This window comes from Eupeodes corollae, chromosome 3 (assembly GCF_945859685.1).
Source record: "Eupeodes corollae chromosome 3, idEupCoro1.1, whole genome shotgun sequence".
Lineage (NCBI taxonomy): Eukaryota > Metazoa > Arthropoda > Insecta > Diptera > Syrphidae > Eupeodes > Eupeodes corollae.
Genome location: NC_079149.1, coordinates 25,799,082 through 25,820,275, shown reverse-complemented (window position 1 = coordinate 25,820,275; position 21,194 = coordinate 25,799,082). Strand labels below are relative to the sequence as shown.

At 31.9% G+C, this 21,194-nt stretch overlaps 1 protein-coding gene across 2 annotated transcripts in view; it reads right to left on the bottom strand.

The window, feature by feature from the left end:
- The window catches only part of LOC129951003 (retinol dehydrogenase 12), a 39,418-nt gene extending 18,540 nt beyond the window's left edge, over positions 1-20,878 (bottom strand). The window contains exon 1 of one of the 2 annotated variants that reach the window (XM_056062989.1): positions 20,197-20,878. In XM_056062989.1, coding sequence (XP_055918964.1) covers positions 20,197-20,336 — 140 coding nt within the window. In that variant the 5' untranslated portion in view covers positions 20,337-20,878. Of the gene's footprint in view, positions 1-14,400; positions 14,436-20,196 lie in introns of those variants that run through there. The other variant, XM_056062990.1, reaches the window with a different exon arrangement.
- Positions 20,879-21,194: the final 316 nt, after the last annotated feature.

The following is a 21,194-nucleotide window of genomic DNA, read 5'->3' as shown; positions in this document are numbered from 1 at the left end:
TACACCTGAAAAAATTGTCTGTTTTGTCGTTTTACAAAGTATTGTGTTACACTTTTGTCCATTTCCAAATATACTTAACCAGTTGCAGCTCATATTGCGTTCGCAAATAATTTAAGTAAATAAAAACCAGCACTAATAAATCATTAAATACGTATTTGGTAATTAACAACATTTATTTAGATTGAAATTAAAAAGCTATACAAATCCTCCAATTTAAGACCATGTCAGCACTTCAGATTCTGTTAGTTACGATTGTTTAGCTTTTGAACGAGGCCATAAAACATTCAAAATAAAGTATTTAGATGTGCTTGCAGACTATAATGAAGCATTTTGATGGGCCGAAACACTAAATGTGAGAATGTGTTTGGTTTTTGCATCATTTCACGCACACTTTCTCACATTTAATGTGTACTTAGCTTGTAGGCAAACCGAAATGTCAGTCTGAGATTCCGATCTTGGTAATGGAGTATTTTTGATATTGTCAAGGAAAGATGAGCGCGTCTCAGGAGCTTTCGAGAGAAAAATTCTTCATTTGATTTTTGGTCACGTCTGCATAGATGGAGAGTGGAGTAGAAGAAGCAACGACGAACGGACTTTACCAGGCTTAGGTTCTGTCCGCACTGTAGCTCCAATTTAAGTAATTACATACGTAAGTAAGATACGCAATCCTAAACTAAAGTTTCAGCTGTTTTATGTAAAGATGTATTCTGTGGCATAAAACAATTTGGAAGTCAGTATCTTCTTTTATTTGTATGATATTTAACTTTAATTTATTTTCTAGTAATTTTTAGTATTTTCAGTTTCAGATTTTAATTTTTCTCTCAATCGGTAATAACTTTACAAAATATTAAAAACAAGACTTTGTATAAGATGAAGAAAGCTTTAAGTCAGTAGTCTGTTTGTATTGAGGTTTTGGTTTTTTGACAAAAAATTGAATTTTTCTCAAAAATTATATAAATATCGAGATATTCAATTCCAAAATCCTTTTTAACCAAATTTTGGTTCTGAAATGATTTTATTTTTTTTCAATTAAGTTTTATCAAAATCATTACATAATATTGCTAACGATTTTGTCTATAATTTAAATTATTGCCTGAATAGTTCTAACAATTTTTAGCAGTCACTTTTTTTGGTTATTATATTTGAAAACATTTTTTTTTTAAATACCTGATGTTTAAAACGTTATTCATTGTTATATAAAATTTGTTTGAAGTAAATACCATTTCTAGTTCGCGAAATATTGTAGGTATCAAAAAATTCTTTTCAGTGTTTTTATTTATTAATAATAAAATTTAATTCAAGCCGCTAGTTTCATTGGTTGGTAAGATAATGGGATTCAACTAAAATTAAAGTTGTGACAGTAAAAGAAACACCTTCTCGATTTGTACTGTGTTATTATTTGTATAACTAAATTTATTTGAAGTCGGTAACTCTTCTTGTTCTTGAGATGCAGATGACGAAAAAAGCTTCCCGTCACACAGAGACATCTCTCTAAAAATCTGCGATTTGACAAATCGGAACGATTGCAATAACTTTCTATGAGAAGTTGAAAATATTTAAACCCTATACTTTTGTTTTCAGTTCCAAAATGTGAGCTATCGATTGAAATCATTTGATCCTAGGCTCTCAACCTGAAGTAACTATTTCAGAAGTTGACTATGAATTGTATCATTTAAAACAAATGGTTCCATACAATAATTTAGTTTGTACAAATTTGACACTATTTTCTACCCAGAAGAAAAGATAAATAGAGCTGCTATTGCCTTTTGTTTCTGACCAAGTTAATTCAATTTTCTTGAATTTATTACACTCTTAAACAGTTATGTGTTAGAACTTTGGTTGTCTAAAACTGGATTTATTTTGGATTAGTCACTTTTTGTCAACATATTGTTTAGGATATTTACCTGGGTCAGTAAAAACAGAAAGAAAAAAACAAGTTTATATTAATTATTGTTTCATTCAAAAATGCTTCATTCTAACAGTACCTATACCCTATACAAATATTTAAATTTATATTCAAAGATTACAATCAGGAAAAAATAATAACACTTCTAAGAATTTTGTTTAAACTTCTAAATCAACAATCTAATAATAAAAACCAGTTATTTGAAGATATGTATGTGTTTCCGGTAATTTCAAAATAAAATAATAATTTTATTATTGTCTTTCTTTTTTCTAAGAGAAGTCATATAATAAACTTTTAGTCATATAAGTGGTGCTTTTTTTTGCTAACCTATTGATTACTTATAAGTATGTTTCTTACTTCTTTATTTGTGAGTGAACTTTGGAAAAATAAATATTTTTGGTTGTTTTGTTTTCCAATTTTAGCAAAATATTATAAAATTGATTTAGTGCCATCAAAAAACAGGAAATTTTATTTGATTAGACTTGTCTACATAGTCTTTTAATAATATTGTTTTTTTTGTTTATGTTTTTACATTTTGAAGTTGAAATCTTAATGAGAAAATTATTTACTTTTTTTGAGCTCTCCTTAATTGCTCTGTACATACACGAAGACAGATAAGATCAAAACATTTTTAATAAAATTCAGGAAATCAAAGTCGAAATCGAATTAATATATTTTGCTTGTGGACAAGAAAAATATTGGTTTATGAGACCAGGACCCAATTTCATAAAAATTGACACGTGATAATTCAACAAATTTCTCAGACTTAGAATTTTGATTCATATCATAAAAGAATTGTCAGTACTAATTTTATATAAATATTCTTGACAATTGTGGAAAAATACTTCACAATTCATTCTCATGACAATTTTTTTTTTTTTAAACTAAAAAATGACAATTGTCCGGTATTTTCTACAATTCTACAATATTATCAAATATTTATGGAAACGATTTTGACAACTGTCAAGTTGTTAATTAAAAATTGTTATTTGTCACCTGTCGCAATTGTCGATGTTGAACAATATTATTTATTGTTTTTGGAATTTAACTTAAAAGTTATTGAAAATCCTTCCAAGAAGTTGTTAGACATTACGTGGTCAAATGAGTCAGGAACAGTACAAATTGTTTGACCATTATGTATAAGTTAAAAGTTGTTTTGCTTAGGTATTATCATTTAAAAATGATGAAGTTAATTTTAAACGATTTAAGCATCTTTCTACCTCAAAACACTTTTACTTTTAGTACATTTTATTAAAATTAAAAGATCTGTTCTTAAATTTTATCAAAATGTTATATTCCTGTTACAGTTTTAGGTTTGTCTTCTACATTTTTCACGAACTGATACTCTTATTACGTGTTTTAATTTTAAGTATTAAATAAGTATATAAGCAAGGAAAGGATTACAATTTTAGAAGATTTAGTTAACTGCTAAATAAAAAGAAAATTCGAAATTTCTTTACTGAACTACAATTTCATCTATGTATGTACATATAAAAGCTTTCATTCGTTGAGGCATCAAAGTTCATAGATTTTTACAAAAAAATCAATTTCCTTTACACAAAATAGGATTTTCGAAACATCAAATTCGATACCGGTTGGGTATTTTATTCTCTTGATGGTAAGAAACTAAACCATTTTTTGCAATTCTAGCGTTAGGAAAGAGAGAAATTCTTTGAAAGGAGGCTTTTTTAGATATTAGTGTTGAAGTACTAAATATAGCAGTAAAAAAGAGAGATCAAGTATGAGAAAGTATTCCACGTTCGTGTGGTGCGGCTAAAGACCGAATCTTTCTACAAGGCAGTACGAACGAAGTTGAGCTTAACGGTATACTGATGAGCATTTCTAGAGGCGCTTAAGTTTTCTTAAGTGGAGAAATACAGCTGGTTATATTACTTGAGCGTAATCCGTCCAAATAACTTTAGACACAAGAGAAATTAAAACCGGTGTTCAAGTGACGTAAAATAATCAACGATAATATTGTCACCAAAAATTCTTAGTGTTCTGAAAAACTTAAGGAAGTCCAGCTTAAATTTGGAGGTCATACTCAAGCTTTGACCATATTTAAGTAACTAAAGGGGGAAACTCAAGAATCTTAGGGTATTTTTAGCTACAACACGTTAAAGATCCATTATTGCGAATTTTTTAATTAGAAAATTATTAAATCATAAGTCTGCAGATGACTATTTTTTTTTTATATTGTAATGAGCGGGAAATATTGAGTCTGGTAAAGCATTCCACATTCGTGTAGTGCGACTAAAAAAAGAATCTCTGAACTTAACAGTACGACCGAAATTAGGCTCAAGGGTAAACTGATGGGTATTTCTAAAAGAACGAGTAGTACCGTTGAATTGTTTGAGGAGAGGAATGCAACTGCCTATTTCATTAAAGAATTGCTTATGGAAGTAGCGATAGAATAATGAGAGACATGAAACCTTATGACGGTGCTCGAGAGATGCAAAAGTTTCAGTTAGACAATGGTCACCTATTATTTTTAGAGCTCTCATTTGAATTCTGTCCAAGAGACTCAAGTGGGTTATAGGAGTACCTGCCTAAATATAGGAATTGTACTCAAGTTTTGGACGAATATATGCATCGTCGGAGTAAACCTAAACACTTAGCAGCATTTTTGGTGATGTCAAATATGTGATCACTCCACAACAAGTTGTTTGTATTGCACATACCTAGGACTGATAGCTATTCAGTCTCCTCGATGCAAGTACCACTCATGGATAGTGGCATTGGAGGAGGGTTACGCTTTTGCGACAGTAGACAGCATTGAGTTTTCGAAGCATTAAATTCTAAACGGTTTTTGATTCCCCATTGAACAATGCCGTCAAGATCTGAATTTAATGATCTTATCATACGCTGCCGTTGGTAGTCCACATCCGAAGAAAAAGGATGAGAATCTGAAAACGAATATGAAAAGCTGAGGGTACTGTCATCCGCGAAACAATTTAGTGGGTTAGGAGTTTCAGACAAAAGATAATTTATAAAAATGAGGAAGAGCGTCGGAGACAAAACGGAGCCCTGGGGCACACCAGCGTTTATTTTGTGAATATGAGATTTGAACCCGTCCAATACTACTTGAATTGAACGGTCCGAAAGGTAATTTCTAACCCAACGAAAAAGGGATTCATCAATACCAAATGCACGCATTTTCGATAAGAGAGCTTGATGCCAAACTCTATCAAATACTTTTGAAATATCAAGTGCAATAATCTTACTTACATTTTTGATCCTAATAACCTCTTTACAGCTCGAATCAAACCATGAGTTTTCTTTGGGTTTGATAGAGTTTACCCTATTCGGGATAAAATTTCTCATTCCGCAAAGAATTAAGTTTGTAATCATATCTGCACTGGGATCCACGTCACTATCGAGGAAGCATAGTGACCAGTTAATGTTCCTGAAGAATTCATTGAGACCGTCCCAGTTGGCAAAACGGTTCTCGTAGGGGTTTTAACCTTAATTTGCGTTTTTTGGCATGAGAAATTTGCAGATATGACACAATGGTCTATTGTACCTAGAGGCGATAATACACTGACAGTATATTTATTAGGATCAGAAGTAAGAAACAAGTCTAGAGTATTGGCGGATTGACCTGCAACGTCAGGAATCCGAGTTAGCTCGTCAACTGACTGAGTCAGGTGGTTTAACTCAGCAAAAAGAGAACTTCCAATCTACCAACTACCTTATGAATTACATTTTTTCTAATTCAAAGGTCTGTTATTTGCTCATGATTAGACAATTATTTTTTGTTTAATTCTTAAACCATTAAGTTACTTGTGATTTAAATTTTTGTATTTATCAGTCACTAGCGGACTTAGGAATTCTATTTTTCTTAATTCATAAGCCACTAACTAGGTTGCTTAGGTCCAACTTAAGCTAGAAAGTGACTTAAGCTTCAACAGCTCTGATGTGATCGTTACACAGGAGCTGGTAAGTGGTACATATATAATCTAGAATTTTAAGATATATAGTTTATTTGATGCAAGTGTTTGATGTAAGTACGTACCCTTGATTCGGTTTAGTTCAATTGAGATTTAAAGAAAACTATTGATTTCTTTAGAAAACATAAAGTTCCTAACAACATTCTTAACCAAACCATTATTTTCTTTTATTCACTTTTTAAACTACGATAGAAAGTTAATGGTACACTTGGGCGTATACTTTACATTTTCATTGAAACAAAAGTAAATTACCCTCAATGAACCAAGAATAATAGTCGTTGTTCTATGAAAAGTCAGAAATCTCTGACAGCATTACTCACACAAAGGAATGGTTGAGAGTTGTAAGTCACTACGCCCTGGTTCTTCATGGTCTGTTGCGCCACCTAATTTATTTTATTTATTTCTATGAAAAGTCCCTTAATCAATTTTTATCAAAAATAAGATAAATACGCCAAGTTTATGCAAAGGGCTAAACCTATTTACTGTCAAAACTCCCTAAGCTCTACATTAATTTTATATTTAATTATAAAGAGTTAAAATCACATAAATTTGTTAAATTCGAAACATTTTACTTAGGGACTTTTAATAGAACTACGACAAAATGTAGTTTTCATGAAATGGCTTCATTTAAGGGTTACGTTATTGTCACCAAAATTAAATTATTTTTCTATTGTTATAAATGATTTTATTTTACAAACAAATCAGACACACTTATATTTATTCAATCGTAAGAATTAAACAAACAACAAATTTTAGAACGTATTGTTGTTGCATTTCAATGTCATTGAAACATTTCTACGACTAATTCAAAAAATGCGTTTTTGGCACACGACAAATTATTGAATGTTAAACATTATTTACATAACATTGTCAATAACAATAACATTATTGCACATAACATTGTCATTGTGTCATAAATTCCTTAAGAACCTTGTTTTTAGTATGACACTCAGTCTCATTAGGTTCCACAGCATGTAGCAGATTTATTGATATTAAACTAAAGGTTAATAAATAATAGGAAGTGATTAAAATCCATCATACGAGCCATAAACTTTAATAGAAAAACATATTTTCAAACAAAAATAACAGTGTTGAAAATTACAAATGAAATATAGTTTTTTGTTTTGTTTTTGTTTCTAAAAATAAGTTCATGTTTCAAACGATTTTAATGACAAAAAATAAGTATCTAGCTATTCTAATGTGGAACAAAGTTAAATTGGCATGCATGACTGGGCTCATTAGGCAATGCTTATTATAATCAGTAACACTTGAATAAAAACGATGTTAACATACTCTGACACTTAAATTTTTGATTTTAAAGTTATTATTTTGTTTTGATTTTGAAATCTTCGAAGGTGGGTTTGGTGTTTATACTGTCTATCCCTATATAACTTAGATTACGAATAATTCCCGTAAAGTATTATGAACTAAAATTATTAATGTTATGAATTGACAACCATGAGAGAATATTTTATTCCTTCCTATTTTTCCATGAATTCCGCAGTAATAAAATTGTATCAAGAATAAAAATATAAACAATTCTGTAATAAATCGATTATGAGAAGCACGTTCAAGTTTGAATGAATAGTTCAATATTTTACGTAATATCGACCGTAAAACGTGTTTTGTATAATACATATATATATTTGGATATATGGAAACAATAATTGAGTAAGCTTTAAAAACAATACAAAAAATAAAGTAATATTGTAATGAACTTGTATTCTATAGCATTTAAACTTTGCATGCGCTATTAAATAAAGTCCAATGTAATCAAGTTTAATAGCTTTGTTTGCTGGAAAAAATGTTCAGTCCAAATGCTAAATATTTACAACATTTTTATGAATGACTTAAAAATATACAGATGCTGACAAAATCAACAACAACAAAAGAACAAATTGTTTTAATCAAAAGCATAATGATATTTTTGTCGCAAAAATATATTTTTCTAAAGTTCTGGTTTCGTCAGTGAAGATGACACAATTTGACAAAGAAGATTACAATATTATTAGGTTTTGGCATTTTTGAATGGTATGCCAAAAAAAAAAAAATGAAAATAGGAAGCTTTAAGCAGATCCAATTGATTTAAGATTTCATGCATGTTTGTTTGAATAAAATTGGTTTTCATTTCTGATTGACTTCTAGTTCAGAAGAATTTTTGCTGAATGCATAAATAACAATTGCAATGGTGTCATTGTGATTATTTTAAGCGTGCCTTTCAGTTTATTAAGGTATTGAATATATTTTTATATTTTTTTTATAAACATAAAAAAAAATTAACAATGAAATACTCTTCTTTAAATTTGAAATGTTGAAAGTCAACTTTAAAGCGATTACCAAAGTAACGTTTTTTAACGTGTTATCCATTTCGCAGTTTCAAAAGTATAGGGCCGGTATTTGACACCTGTCAAACTAAGTTTTTAAACCATTTTTTTTTTGTCAGTTGATAGTTAAAACCTTCTACAAAAGTAGTGATTCTGCCACAGCTACATGTCTTGCTTCAAGGGGAGATTCAATAAAAACAACGAGCGGCGCAACAGTGAACTAAGGCCTAGTGACCTACAACTCTCAACCATCCCTGAGTGCGAGTACGGTTGTCAGGGATGGAGCGGACTTACAGTTTTAAGCTGAATCCGAACGGGTAATTTGAGAAAGCACTTTCATGACAAGAATTACTCTTGGAGAATTTGTCAATTGCTCGCAAGAGGCAGTACATGTGATAAAAAACGTTAGATGGGATAGGCAGTGATCGAACCGAAGACCTCTGACATGACAGTCCAACGCACTAACCATCATACCACGGATACTAATCAAGAGGAGATAATGATTAACATAATAGTCTAAGTTCGTAAGCAATTGGAAAAATTGTAAAGAAATTCGAATAGACTGGATTGTTAACAAATATTGTAAACATATTGCATCATTGTTTTGCTCGTTCTACTGAAAATATTGCTGCTGTGTTGCCGAAGACCCGAATGTATCGATTTCTCGTCGTTCTCGGGAATTGAGACTGTCTTACGGCATAGAAAGTCAAGCTTATAGAACAGCTGAAACCAGCTGACCATTTACAACATCGTAAATACGTCAAATAGGTGCTTGAACAACAGGAGGCGGTCACGGTGAACGGAGGTTTTTCAAACAAATTTTTTTTCAGCGACGAAGCACATTTCTCATTCGGTGGGTATGTATAAACAAGATTGCCTCATTTGGGATGCTGAGAATACTCAAGAAATTGAAGAATTGCCATTACATTACAAAAAGTCTATGTTTGGTGCGCTCTTCGGTCCGGAGTTGTGATTGGATCTTAGTTCTTCGAAAACGACGATGGAACGAATGTCTCTGCCTGCTATTGAATAATAAGACTTGGAAAATATGTGGATTCAACAAGACGGTGCTATGTGCCACAAAATTTGAGTGAGTACGGCTCTGTTGCAAGATCCATTTCCTGGGCGCGTAATTTCTCGTCATGGCAATATTAAATGGCCACCAGGATCATGCGATTTGACACCACTGGGCTTTTTTTGTGAGGCTACGCCAAAGACCGTGCTTAAGCAGATAAATCTTTAAATCTCTTGAGCACTCAAAAACCAACATTCATCCATTCAAACCAATATCCGTCAAAAATTACATCCAAAGAATCGATGCTTGCAAAATTTAGTTATTTTAAAAGTCAACTCACAATAGTTTCTTTCAGACAAACAGAATTGTTTTAGTGTCTTTACCTTAAAAAATGTTTATAAATGTTTATAACTTTAGTTATAATTTCAAAGCATAATTTTTTTTTTAATTTTGGGGATGAGGGCTTGAAAAATCAATCTTGAGTTTCGTCAGTTAGCTTTAAAAAAGTAGCCTTAAAATCTCTCATTATTGTTTTTGAATTTATTTTGTTGGTTTTAAGAAGCTTTTGGACTTAATTTTCAACACCAGATCGTAAGTTAAAAATTGTGTCCACTAAATGTTGATTGCAAAAATTACACTTAACCACAACCATTTTTTGTTTAAAACTTCCAGCTTGAAATCAAACAAAATACATGTTGTTAGCAAGAAAGAACCTAAAACACCGACGATGACGTCTCTGTCAAAACGTCACCATTGACAGACGTAACTTTGAGGTAGTTTAGGACTTTTTCTACCTAGGCTCCGCTTTGAACACAGAAAACAACACCAGCGCTGATATCAAACAAAGAATTACTCTTGCTAACCGCTGTTTCTTTAGGATAAAAATGTAATTGAGTAAAGCTCTCCTCCTGAGATGGCTGGGTCACGTAGATCAGTGGAATCGCCCAAGTAGAAAGTGACCCTACCCACCTTGGAGTAAACAACTGGAGACATTTAGCTACTAACTGAGCTAGAAGGAGAAGTTTATTGGGTGAGGCCTTAGTTCACACAGGACTGTAATGCCACCTCAATTAAGTAAGTAAGCTTGACGTCAAGTTTTAAAATGGTGGGGTTTTTGTTTTCAACCTGCATTAGAAACAGGGGTCTGCTGCATTTTCTTCCACTAAACTAAAAGGGAGAACTTTGGCAGCCAACTTAATAAAAAAACTTATTCCACCTTTATTTCGCGAGTTTACTAAACCAGGGAATAAGTGTTAAGCTGTGGGTAAATCAAACCAAAATGTTCATGGATTAGTAAAGTGACGTTTACAAAAAATTCCTTAAAAAAATCTACTACAATAATTTGGAATTTCCACCAAGTTCCGCAGACTTGGTTTTTTTTCGTATGGCTTTTGACAGCAAATTGTGATAATCTGTAAGCACACCTAGGAATTTTCTTGTTTATAAGTTTCTGTCAAAGTTACTGTAATTTTTCAATTGTCTTTTTTTTGTCCACCTCTGGTGTCGCCATTTAGGTTATCGTTAACAACCGCAATAAGTTTCCCTAAATTTTCCTTGGAAAGCCTACATTTCCTACATTTTTTCCTAAAATTGTCCTAGCATTTTCGCTGGATCATACTTGGTTTTGTATATTTTGCTTTTTTAGTTGGTTGATAGCTGATTGCCCAACATTATTATAAAAATTATTTGCTTATTTTTTTATTTCAGAATAAATATGACACGTAAGGACATTATTCTTTCGCTAAACCAACTTCTTCGGTGGTTTGCTTACTAAACATCACTTAGTAGGAATTTTGTTTTTATCATAACATTTTGAACTTATTCTATGGGATAGGACCTAACCCTACGTTATTCCACGTTGATTAATTAGGCTGTAAAGGTGTAAAGTGTTTAAGACAAGAACAAGTAAAAAGCTTAAGATAAAGCAGACAAAGGCTTAGTATTTTATTTAGATTCAACTGCTTTTATTTTCACAAAATGTATTCAAAGCTGAGAAATTAGGTTAAAGATTCACGAACGTAGGCTTCTATTAATTTTCAGCTCGGCCATACAAACCTTGGCGAATCATGTAAAACATTTAAATATTTCTTTAGTATAGCAAAAATGGCTTCAAGATAAATAATTTTCGATAACACAGTGATTTAATTTGTATGAACAATCTGCAGTCTAGTTCCCTAATAGAACCTCGTGTATAAAAAATTAAAGACTAGAAACAAGGTAAGAATAGCGTAATGGAGTCAGATCATAACTTCTAGTTGAACGAGGAAATTGAATTTTGCTATAAAGATATGTTTTTTTTTATGTTTGCAGAATACTATGAAGCATTAATATAGTTTTAAAAGTAGCCGTATAGTAATAAGAGAAATTAGCAGTGATTTAGCAAGTATCATTCTTGCTTTAATTGGGGTAATTTTTTGGGTGGTCTATAACATTCGTAAGCCTCCGTACACTCTTTCAATTGTCGTTTATATCCACGCAAGGTTTCTATTGAATACTACTTCTGGGTTTTTCGCAAATTCAACAAACTGAACTGGAATATTGGTGGAAAACACGTCGTTTCTAATGGGTTTCTGGAAATAATAAGACATTTTGTTTTGGTTGGGGTTAAACAGAGACCATTAGATTGAGACCAGTGAAGGACTTAATTTAGGTCTTCATTTATCGCATAACCTCCATTTCAATTAGATCCCGAGAACGTCTACTATGTATATCGAAGTTTAACGTCGTCAGCATACATATGAAATGACGAGTTGAATCCTAGATACGGCAGTTCATTTATGTACATGGTAAACAGAAGAGGTCCCAAAATTGATCCTTGGGGGACACCTCGACTAAGCGGAAAGAAGGTTGACGTTTGATTATTAGCAAAGACTGCTTGATACCTTAAAGATAAATATTAAAAATATAGTTTCACGACACGACACGAACTAGAATTTATAAAATATAGTGGTCAAAAATGCTTTTGAGAAGTCTAAAAGTGTGAGGAAAGACACATGGTTCTTATCAAGACTCTCTCTAATTTCTTCAACTACATTTATGAGAGCTGTTGTGCAGCTGAGTGAAACCCGGATTGATTTGGGCATAACATTTCATTTTGATCCAAGTATTGTACTATCTGCGTGTTTAAAATTTTATCAAGAACTTTCGATAAAAAAGGTAGTATAGCTATGGGTCGGTACTCATTACGGTTCTTTGGTATAGGAATGATTTTTGTTTTTTTTTTATAAATTGTGGAAAAAACTCCAGTCGTTAAAATAGTATTTAAAAAATAAGTAAGAGGTTTTCAGGTATATGGTAGGGTCGTTTTTAATGAAATTAGAGACCAATCAATTGACATTAGTCGGGCTCTAAGCGATACTAATTTGTAATTTTGTAGTCCCTAAAGCTGTTATACAAGAAACTAAAAGTTCCTAAAGCTGTTATACAAAAAACTAAAAGTTCACACTTAAAAGTTAGGTGCAGCAGATCAGGATGTGAGAAACAAGGCGCAGATAGTTGGTCAAAGTGAAGAACTTATTTAAGTGGCTTACACAAAATATATCAGCAGGGTATTTGATTCTCTTGTAAAGTGTGTTGGAGTTGATGTATTTACTGGGTGTAAATTGAGAGCCTTCAAATCTTCAGTCAGTGAGGATTCTAAGATCAGATTACTATTGAAATCTCCTCCTAATACAATAAAATTCGATATATTATCCAACTCATCTACCTTAGTTAATAATGATGTGGTATCAATATTTTTGTTAGGTACAATACAATCCCAATACAATTTTGTTGTCCCTGCAAGTGATTTTAATAAAGACGCAATTAAAAGTATCACTATAGGTAAACATTCAAATACAAATATAATATAAGCAAATTCAATGCAATTTATGCAAGAGACATTTTTTAAAACACAACTTTAGCCCACAAATACACCAAGCCTTAACAATTAATCATCTCATAGTCTATAAGATATGTTTTCTAAATTAATTGTTTTTAAAAAAGTTGTTTTTCTCGATGTTTTGATTGTTTCATATAATTAATAACCTTCAATTAAAAATGGATAAAACGTTTGTGGCTAAAATGTCGGGTATTGACGCTTGGCCTTTATTGAGCTAACATTGCCCAACAATAACATCTGAGAATCTTCCAGGAGATTTTCATTAAAAAATAAGATTTAGGATCCGGATTAATTTAAAAGAAGTCGCTAATGGTTAATGACAGTCAAAATGTATAGCATTAAGTTCTAGATGCTCAATAGAAAAATCTTCTACAAAAAACTCCAAATTGTACACTTTATCAGTGATATCAATAATTATCGTGTCATAAAAGTAAGAGTGCATAAATTCCAACTTAAGATGTAAGACTTATTCACGGAAACATACAAAATATACAAATTCTAAATATTTCCCACAAAACTCTTTATTGAAAACTGCTAAAAACTTCAACCCACAAAGCTCAATCAAAGTGATTACCATTTAAAAACGTCTTTGATTTATAACTTCATAATTTTTAATTAGACAGACACATTAAAAAATAAAAAAAAAAGATAAACCACAAAAACGACTTCAATCTTCACCTCATAACAAATACCTAAAACCACGAAATTATACGCCATAGTGAAAACCCAATGAATATCATTAAAAATAAAAGTTTTAAGATTATCTTCTTTAATATAAAATGCACTTTTAATGATTTCACTTTTCATTTCGACTTCGGTAGGTCGGATCTTAAATATCTCTTAAGTCAAAGAGCTTGAAAAAGTAGGAACAAAGAAAAAACAACCACAGAAGCAATAAAATTTCCATAAAGTGCATCTACTCGTGTAATTTAAAAAAAAAAAAGAAAAACAAATCTACACGAACATGACCCATAAAATAAAATCATCATCATCTAACAAACAATAAGAAGAAGATGTTGGAACTTATTGTTTTATAATTATATAGTACTCTACTCTACTCGTGTACCTCCTCAACTACTAGCTATGGTAATGCATTGTCTTAACTTTATTTGTACCGCTACAACGGCCGTTGCCGATACTGCCTTCTGACAGCTTCATATGGAACCCACTCGTCTTTTGCAGTCCAATTTATGAGCAACTCACATAAACTTTCTTTTCAATACAAAATAAAAATACAATAAAAACACCAAGCCCAAGGAGAAACAATATTAATATTATTTTTAATAATAAAATAAAAAAGAAGACATTGCACGAGCGCCACCTACCTGAAGAAATTTGAAATCATTATTGTACCAATGCGCGCTATTTGACAGTGATTTGGCAGTTGATTACCGCTACTCCAACACCAAACAAAGTACACAACTACTTCTGGCAACATGTACTGTAACTCCAACTGACTTTGACGGTAAAAGTGTGAACGAACAGAGTTCAAAACGGGCTGAGTTCAAAAACTATGGTCTAAATTGATTTTTTCTTCAAAAGGCGGTACTACCTCAATTCCACGCGATACTTCGGGCGGGCAACAAAAACAATAATGTGCCACAACACTGTAATAACAATAATATATAAAGTACACAATACGGTACAGTTTTCGTGTGTCGTGTCGTCTGATTCGCGCACTAAACTGAATCTGAATCTGGGTTAAACGCCGCCATGCCGCTACCGCCAAACGGATACAACATAGTGTTTCCTCAGCTCTTTCTTCTACTGCAAAACAACTTCCGTCGTGCGTCGCGTCGTTCGGTTAGCGGTAGACGGTTGGTGATGGCGGTCGGGCTGGATGGAATAATGGTAGCTGAGCTGGTAGCTTAAATGAAGAACTCAGAAAACGAAGAACTCAGGTTTACTTTCTTTCTTTACCTCGTTTCATGATGGTGGAAGGAAAAAGATTTACAACACAAGACTTCGATACAGTCTTTCGATCGTCGCGTTCGTCACATTCCATTCCACCAAAGAGAAAGAAGAAAAAGAAAAACGCTCGTACATAATTGATTTGAATCTGAATTTTATTCATTTTTACTTTCATGCTTTTTTTGAATTCCAAGCTAAAAATCCATCCAAACATCAGCCAAGTCGATGGTCGTCGTCGTCTTCGACGGTTCGCTCGAGCCGCCAAGCTATATCGCCAGCCGCTCCATTCTCTTCTTACACGATCGACTAAATTATAACGTGTAAATATTTTCATATCAAAAGACGAAAGACGAGAGGTACAATTTATATTTTTTAGGCGTGTTGTTGGTTATTGTTGAACGTTGTACGAGCGGAGCGTTTCACAGCTTTAGATTTAAATGATATAGCGGGCAGGAGGCGGGTTATCGCATAGCGGATGGTTTGGTAAAAGGAAATCACATAACTGTCGATGTCGATAGAGTTCATGTTTGGATCGGATGTGAAATTTGAATAGAAAAAAGCAAATACCAACCAACCCATCGCTATCTGTCACTACCTAGATGGCGCTGAACGTGTTGCAATTTATAACATTGTTTCTTTTCTTATACAGGTAGTGCCACCACAGGGCACAGAAAGTAGCTAAATCGGTTGAGGTTTACAGTAAATTATTATATTTTATTGTATATTGTTAACCTCGAGGGTATTGTTCAGATTTTGTTGTTTTAAGATGAACTTTAGGGTTTAATGTTGAACTTGATGTTGAAAGAAAGATTAAGGGGACAAAAAGTTGCAAATCGCTGTTTTGTGGTTGAATGGTGGATTAGTAGACTTATGGGAAGAGGAAGTGTTTGATTGAAATGAGTCGTATGGCAAAAGGTTTGTTTGATTTTCCCTTTGATGTAGGAACTGAAGAAATTGATATTCTTTAACTGTCAAAACATGAAGAGCTAGAATAACGATTTTAAAAATACATTATGTTAATTTTTAAAAAATTAAAATATTTTGAAAAGTATGAAAAACTTGTTAGCATAAAAAATACATTGGTTGTGTTATACTTTTGATAAATGAACTTTTTCTAAAAGCTAGATGATATTTTTCGAGAAGAAAAATCTAGAGTGTGAGAAAAGTGAGAGCGTTTTTATAGCGTGCATTCATCAAACACTGTGGGAATTACTTAGATATCTACATATTTAAATACATTAAGTCTTGTGTCTGGGCACAAAAGTGCATCCTAATATAAATCGAACTCAACGGGCCTTACTAATAATCAAATTTAGTGTTATGGATAGAAGAAAATCTAACCATAACTAGAAAATTCACATACCAATAACGAATTTAATATCCAGTTTAGGCGTTAGCAAAACGTCAAAATTTAATACACGGAAATCCATGTTTAAAGTCGAGCATTAAAAAAAAGTGTTGCATAAGTGCTGTTTTATGGTACGTAAATTTGTATTTAATAATTAAATCTTATCTCAAGTTATCTTTTCGATTTCCATTGGTAAATGTATATTTGAGGCTGTGAATGCAAAAGTGGTGTATCCCACTTTTTGTAATTGGGCTTGAATCGACTAAAACAAACACATAAGCTTTGAAAATAGTAAAGTTATATTTTTTTTTTTGCAAAAATTAGATATTCAAGAATATAAAACTATGTTTAAAATAATGTATTTCCCTAACACAAAAATATGAGAGAAAAAATAAGCCAATTTTTCAAAATAAGTATATGCCACTTTCAGATTTTTGTTCTAAAGCCTAGAACGCAGATCACGCTAAATTATAGCTTTCATACAAAATTATCTCAAAAATGTAGGTAAAGAATTTTGTATGGGAGCTAAAATTTAGCACGATCTGCGTTCTAGGCTTAAAGTAAAAATGAAGTACTTAATTTAGAAGTACTTTATTTATTAGGGGTACTCACGATTCGATGCAATTAATCTAATATCATTGCAAAAGTGTAACATTGAAACATTTTCTTCCAAACTGACAACGACACCAGACAAATTGTATACTCCATCATGTGAATCGAAAAGAAGCTCTCGGGACAGTTAAAAGGAGAAGTTACCCATGTTGTATACTCTGTTTTTCATTCCTACTGAAACTGAACGAAACGCAATTATAAACGCATTTGGGGCTTTAAACTGCAATATGTAATTTATGATGATGAATCTGGCATTTTGTTTAGTGAATCTGTAGATACGATAAATATTTGAAAATACCACACAATTCATTTTCATCATATTTCGTAAATGGATCTATCCTTTCCTTGTACATTTTCACTTTACGAGATGAAGAAGTTTCTGCGATTATTTCAAAATCTAGAAACAGACCTTCGTCAATTGAACTCATTTTTCAAAACTTATATTTTTGCTTTTGCATAATAACAAAAAATTGATCTTTGACAGTTCTGACAGTTCTAGCAATTTTTGTTCTTATTTGTAGAATATTTTGTAATAGATTCAGGGAAAATCTTGAGACTAGTTAGTGAGAGGGTTAAATTGTTTATTGGTATCATTTTATTAAAACTCAGCACTTTGTTTTAACCTTCCAGTTGACTAATAGTCGACATTAGCGTTTGATTATTAGTAAGGCCCAACGTGTTTAAACGCGGAAGAGATTTTTTTGTAATATTGTGAGCTCCTTTAGGGGATATGAATACCCAAATAATACCCGATTAAACACAGAGCAACAATTAGGAAAGGAGAATGGAATTAGAAAGGCTTTGAAAATCTGCACATTGTAATCAGTGGGAAACATTGAGTCTGGTAAGGCTCGTTTCACACTACACGGTTTTGACCGTACGGCAAAAAACTGGCGACTTCATATACGAGATGGTTTATGATGCACATAACTAGAAATGAAAGCTGTTCAGTCTCCTCTATGCAAGTATCAGTGTATTGGGGGTGTATTTTGTGATAAATTCTACATGGTTTTTGATTAGCTTTTGGGAAAAGCTGTAAAGATCAGAATTTAATGAGCTTATCATACGCTGCCGTTGGTAGTCAACATCGAAGAACAGAAATGAGAATTTAAAAACAAATATAAAAAGCTAAGAGACAATTTAGTTGGTTAGAAGTTTCATAAAAAAGATCATTCATACAAATAAGAAAGAGTGTCGCAGACAAAACGGAGCCCTGGGGCATACGTATATTTTGTGGATATTATAGATTCGAAGCCGTCTAATACTACTTGAGTTGAACATTAAGAAAAACATGTCTAACCCTACAAAGAAGAGATTCATCAATACCAAATACGCATTTGGGATAAGAGAGCGTGATGACAGACTCTATCAAATGCTTTTGAAATTTTTAAGTGCGATTACGATGGAATTCGTGATAGGGCTTTATGTCATTTCAAAACACATTAAGTGTTTTCCAAACCGATATATATATTTAAAAATCTGCAGCGAGCTGCCATATGCAACAACACAATGCAAATAAATAAAAACATAAAAAATTATACAAATTATGAGAATCAACAGAATTATTTACTTAATGATCTCTGATCAGCTTTAATTTCACTCAAAGTGACTTCGAAAAGTATTCGAAGTTATGAAATCGATCGAATATTAAATGTGGATTTCGATTTCATTTCACTTGATTTTAGAAACATATGCAGCTAAAAAAATGTAAAATATCTGTCAAACAAAAAAATCAACTAACATTTCTTGGTGAACAAAAATAACAGCGTAAAAAATGTTTTCCAAAGAAGTGTGTTCGAAAAGAACTTGAAAACTTCTCAATGTGCAGCTAATACAGTTTTGAATCATCGAATTCGAATGAATATCATCTGACAGTTCTATTAATATGTTGGCTGTCACTTATACAATACAATTTTATACAGATTAAGACATAAAAATATTTAGAAATGCTTTTTTTAATAATGGAAATAATAATAAGAAATTACATATTAACAAATAAAAATCCACACATAGGTTTTTACTTTTAAAAGAATTCAAAACTAAAAGAAAACATTTGTCACCTCGATTATTTTACGAACAAATAATGATATCACTTTCAAAATAATTCTATCCAGTGGAGAATAACAATATTGATATCAAGTTTCTTTACAAAAATAAAAGCTATTACTAAAAATTTGTAAAAAATCAATACAATCTTACAAAAAATAAAACTTATAACCAAATATTTTAAAAACTTGTTAAACATTTATTTTCGATTTCAATATCAGTTTATCAATATTTATAACAGCTTTAACTTCGAATATTGAGTGCATACGTTTCTCGAAGTTCCTTAAATTACAATTTGGTTAATTAAAAAGTATAAATATTTTTAAAAGCACCAATTAGAATTTATCTGTGCATCTCAGCCTCTATTTATTTATTTAAAAATGTCATTTATTAACCAGATGTCCATAAAATGATGTGCAAATCGAAGTCTTAAATGTAGTGTCAAGAAGACTTAGAAGTCCTTAAAAAAGGGTTTTTCTTGGGCTTTTATTTCCTTAAAAATCAAAATTGTGTTTTTTGTCATAAAAAAGGTTTTAAAATAAAAATAATACATAATTTCCCCTATTGAATTTTTGCATACGACCCTGGAAACGCACATTATTCAATTTCGCTAAAATTCACTATCACACTATTCACTATTACTTCACAATAAGAAGCATTATAATAGCCCAGATTGTATTTTTATCTATGCTAAGTTGAGATTAGGTATTATTGTTCCTATCTCAAAAGATTTGTTGCTATATTTTTATAATAAACTATCAAAAAACGTCTATTTGAACACAATCTATTGATTGAATATCTCAAAACATAAGAAAATATGTAAATGTGTTATATTTCAACATAAAAATCATTCCTTAAAACCTAAACCTAAGTATCATCATTTAAAACTCCTTAAATAATCATAAAATGGAAAGTTTTATGTCTTCACTTCAATTATAATTACTCACAAAAGGTAATAACAATTAAGAACATTTAATAACGTTTGACTTTTAAGACCTCTAAGTACTTTAAGGGTCAATGGTTAAAGTGAGCATAGTATAAAAGTATTTATATGCATTGTGTTTCCAACTTAAAACAAATTTTAATTACTCTCTAAAGCCCCATTCACACTTTATTATTTATTTAATTTTCACACTTGATTGGTGACTTTCCCTATCGACTATTGTGTAGCTCTAGACACATGTTTCTATGCGACAAAACATACCTGATTATAAACAAGAGCAGGGCAACACCCAAAACAATTGCAACTATTAATATCGTCCACTCTAGTGGCCCACTAATGCATCTTTCATCTTCATCGATTGCAGCGGCACCTGGTTGTTTCTCCATTGTCGCATTTGACATTTCTCTTCTGTTTTTATTTTATTTTATTTTAATCTCTCCCAACGCTTATTCAGTTCACTTTTTATTTATTTATTTATAAAAATAAACAATTTTATAAAATAAAACCAACAACACACAACAAAATAACAAATAGAAAACACTCAAAATAAATAATTGAAGACACGATAAAAAACTATAAAATGCCAACGAAGTCGAAAGTGTATCACGTACGATTGGATCAATCGATCGAGAGTTAAAGAGTAAATTTTCACAATTTTAATTGAAGTTAAGTTTGAAGTTCAACAAAAGAAAGAAATCGTTGCGTTGAAGTTGACGTTGATTGCAACCGTCAGATGAATTTCGAAAGAAAACAACAAACAAAAATTTTAAACCGAATTATGCTATCGTCCGACGTTTGTTTTCGAATTTAAGACAGCAGCCGGTACGGGTACGATATGTCTTTCCGAAATAATTTCAGAACTCTGAGTGAGAGATGTGTGGTATTCGGTTCGGTTAACCTACGATCAGGTTCAGCGTTGAATCGAAACTGAATGCGGCTCAAGGTAGTGCAAAGTCAACAGCGAACAGCGAATTCAACGAACGCGCCTTAATGGTTTTAGTTTGTTTTTTCTTTTTGGTCAGTTTGTAGGGATGCCGCGTGGCGTGGCGGTCGGTGGAGAGGTGATGGTAAAAAAAAGTGGCAGTGAGAGAGATTGTTTTGGCCGTCTCGTAGGCAAAGAGGAGGAAATTCTATAAAAACCCGGCTTTTTGGTGGGGCAGCAGCAGCGCTTCGCGGCGTGAGTACGAGATCAGTTGTTGGGGTATTGCGTTTATTTTATGTTGTTGTTGATTTTTGATCGTTTGCTGGTCGTACCTTTC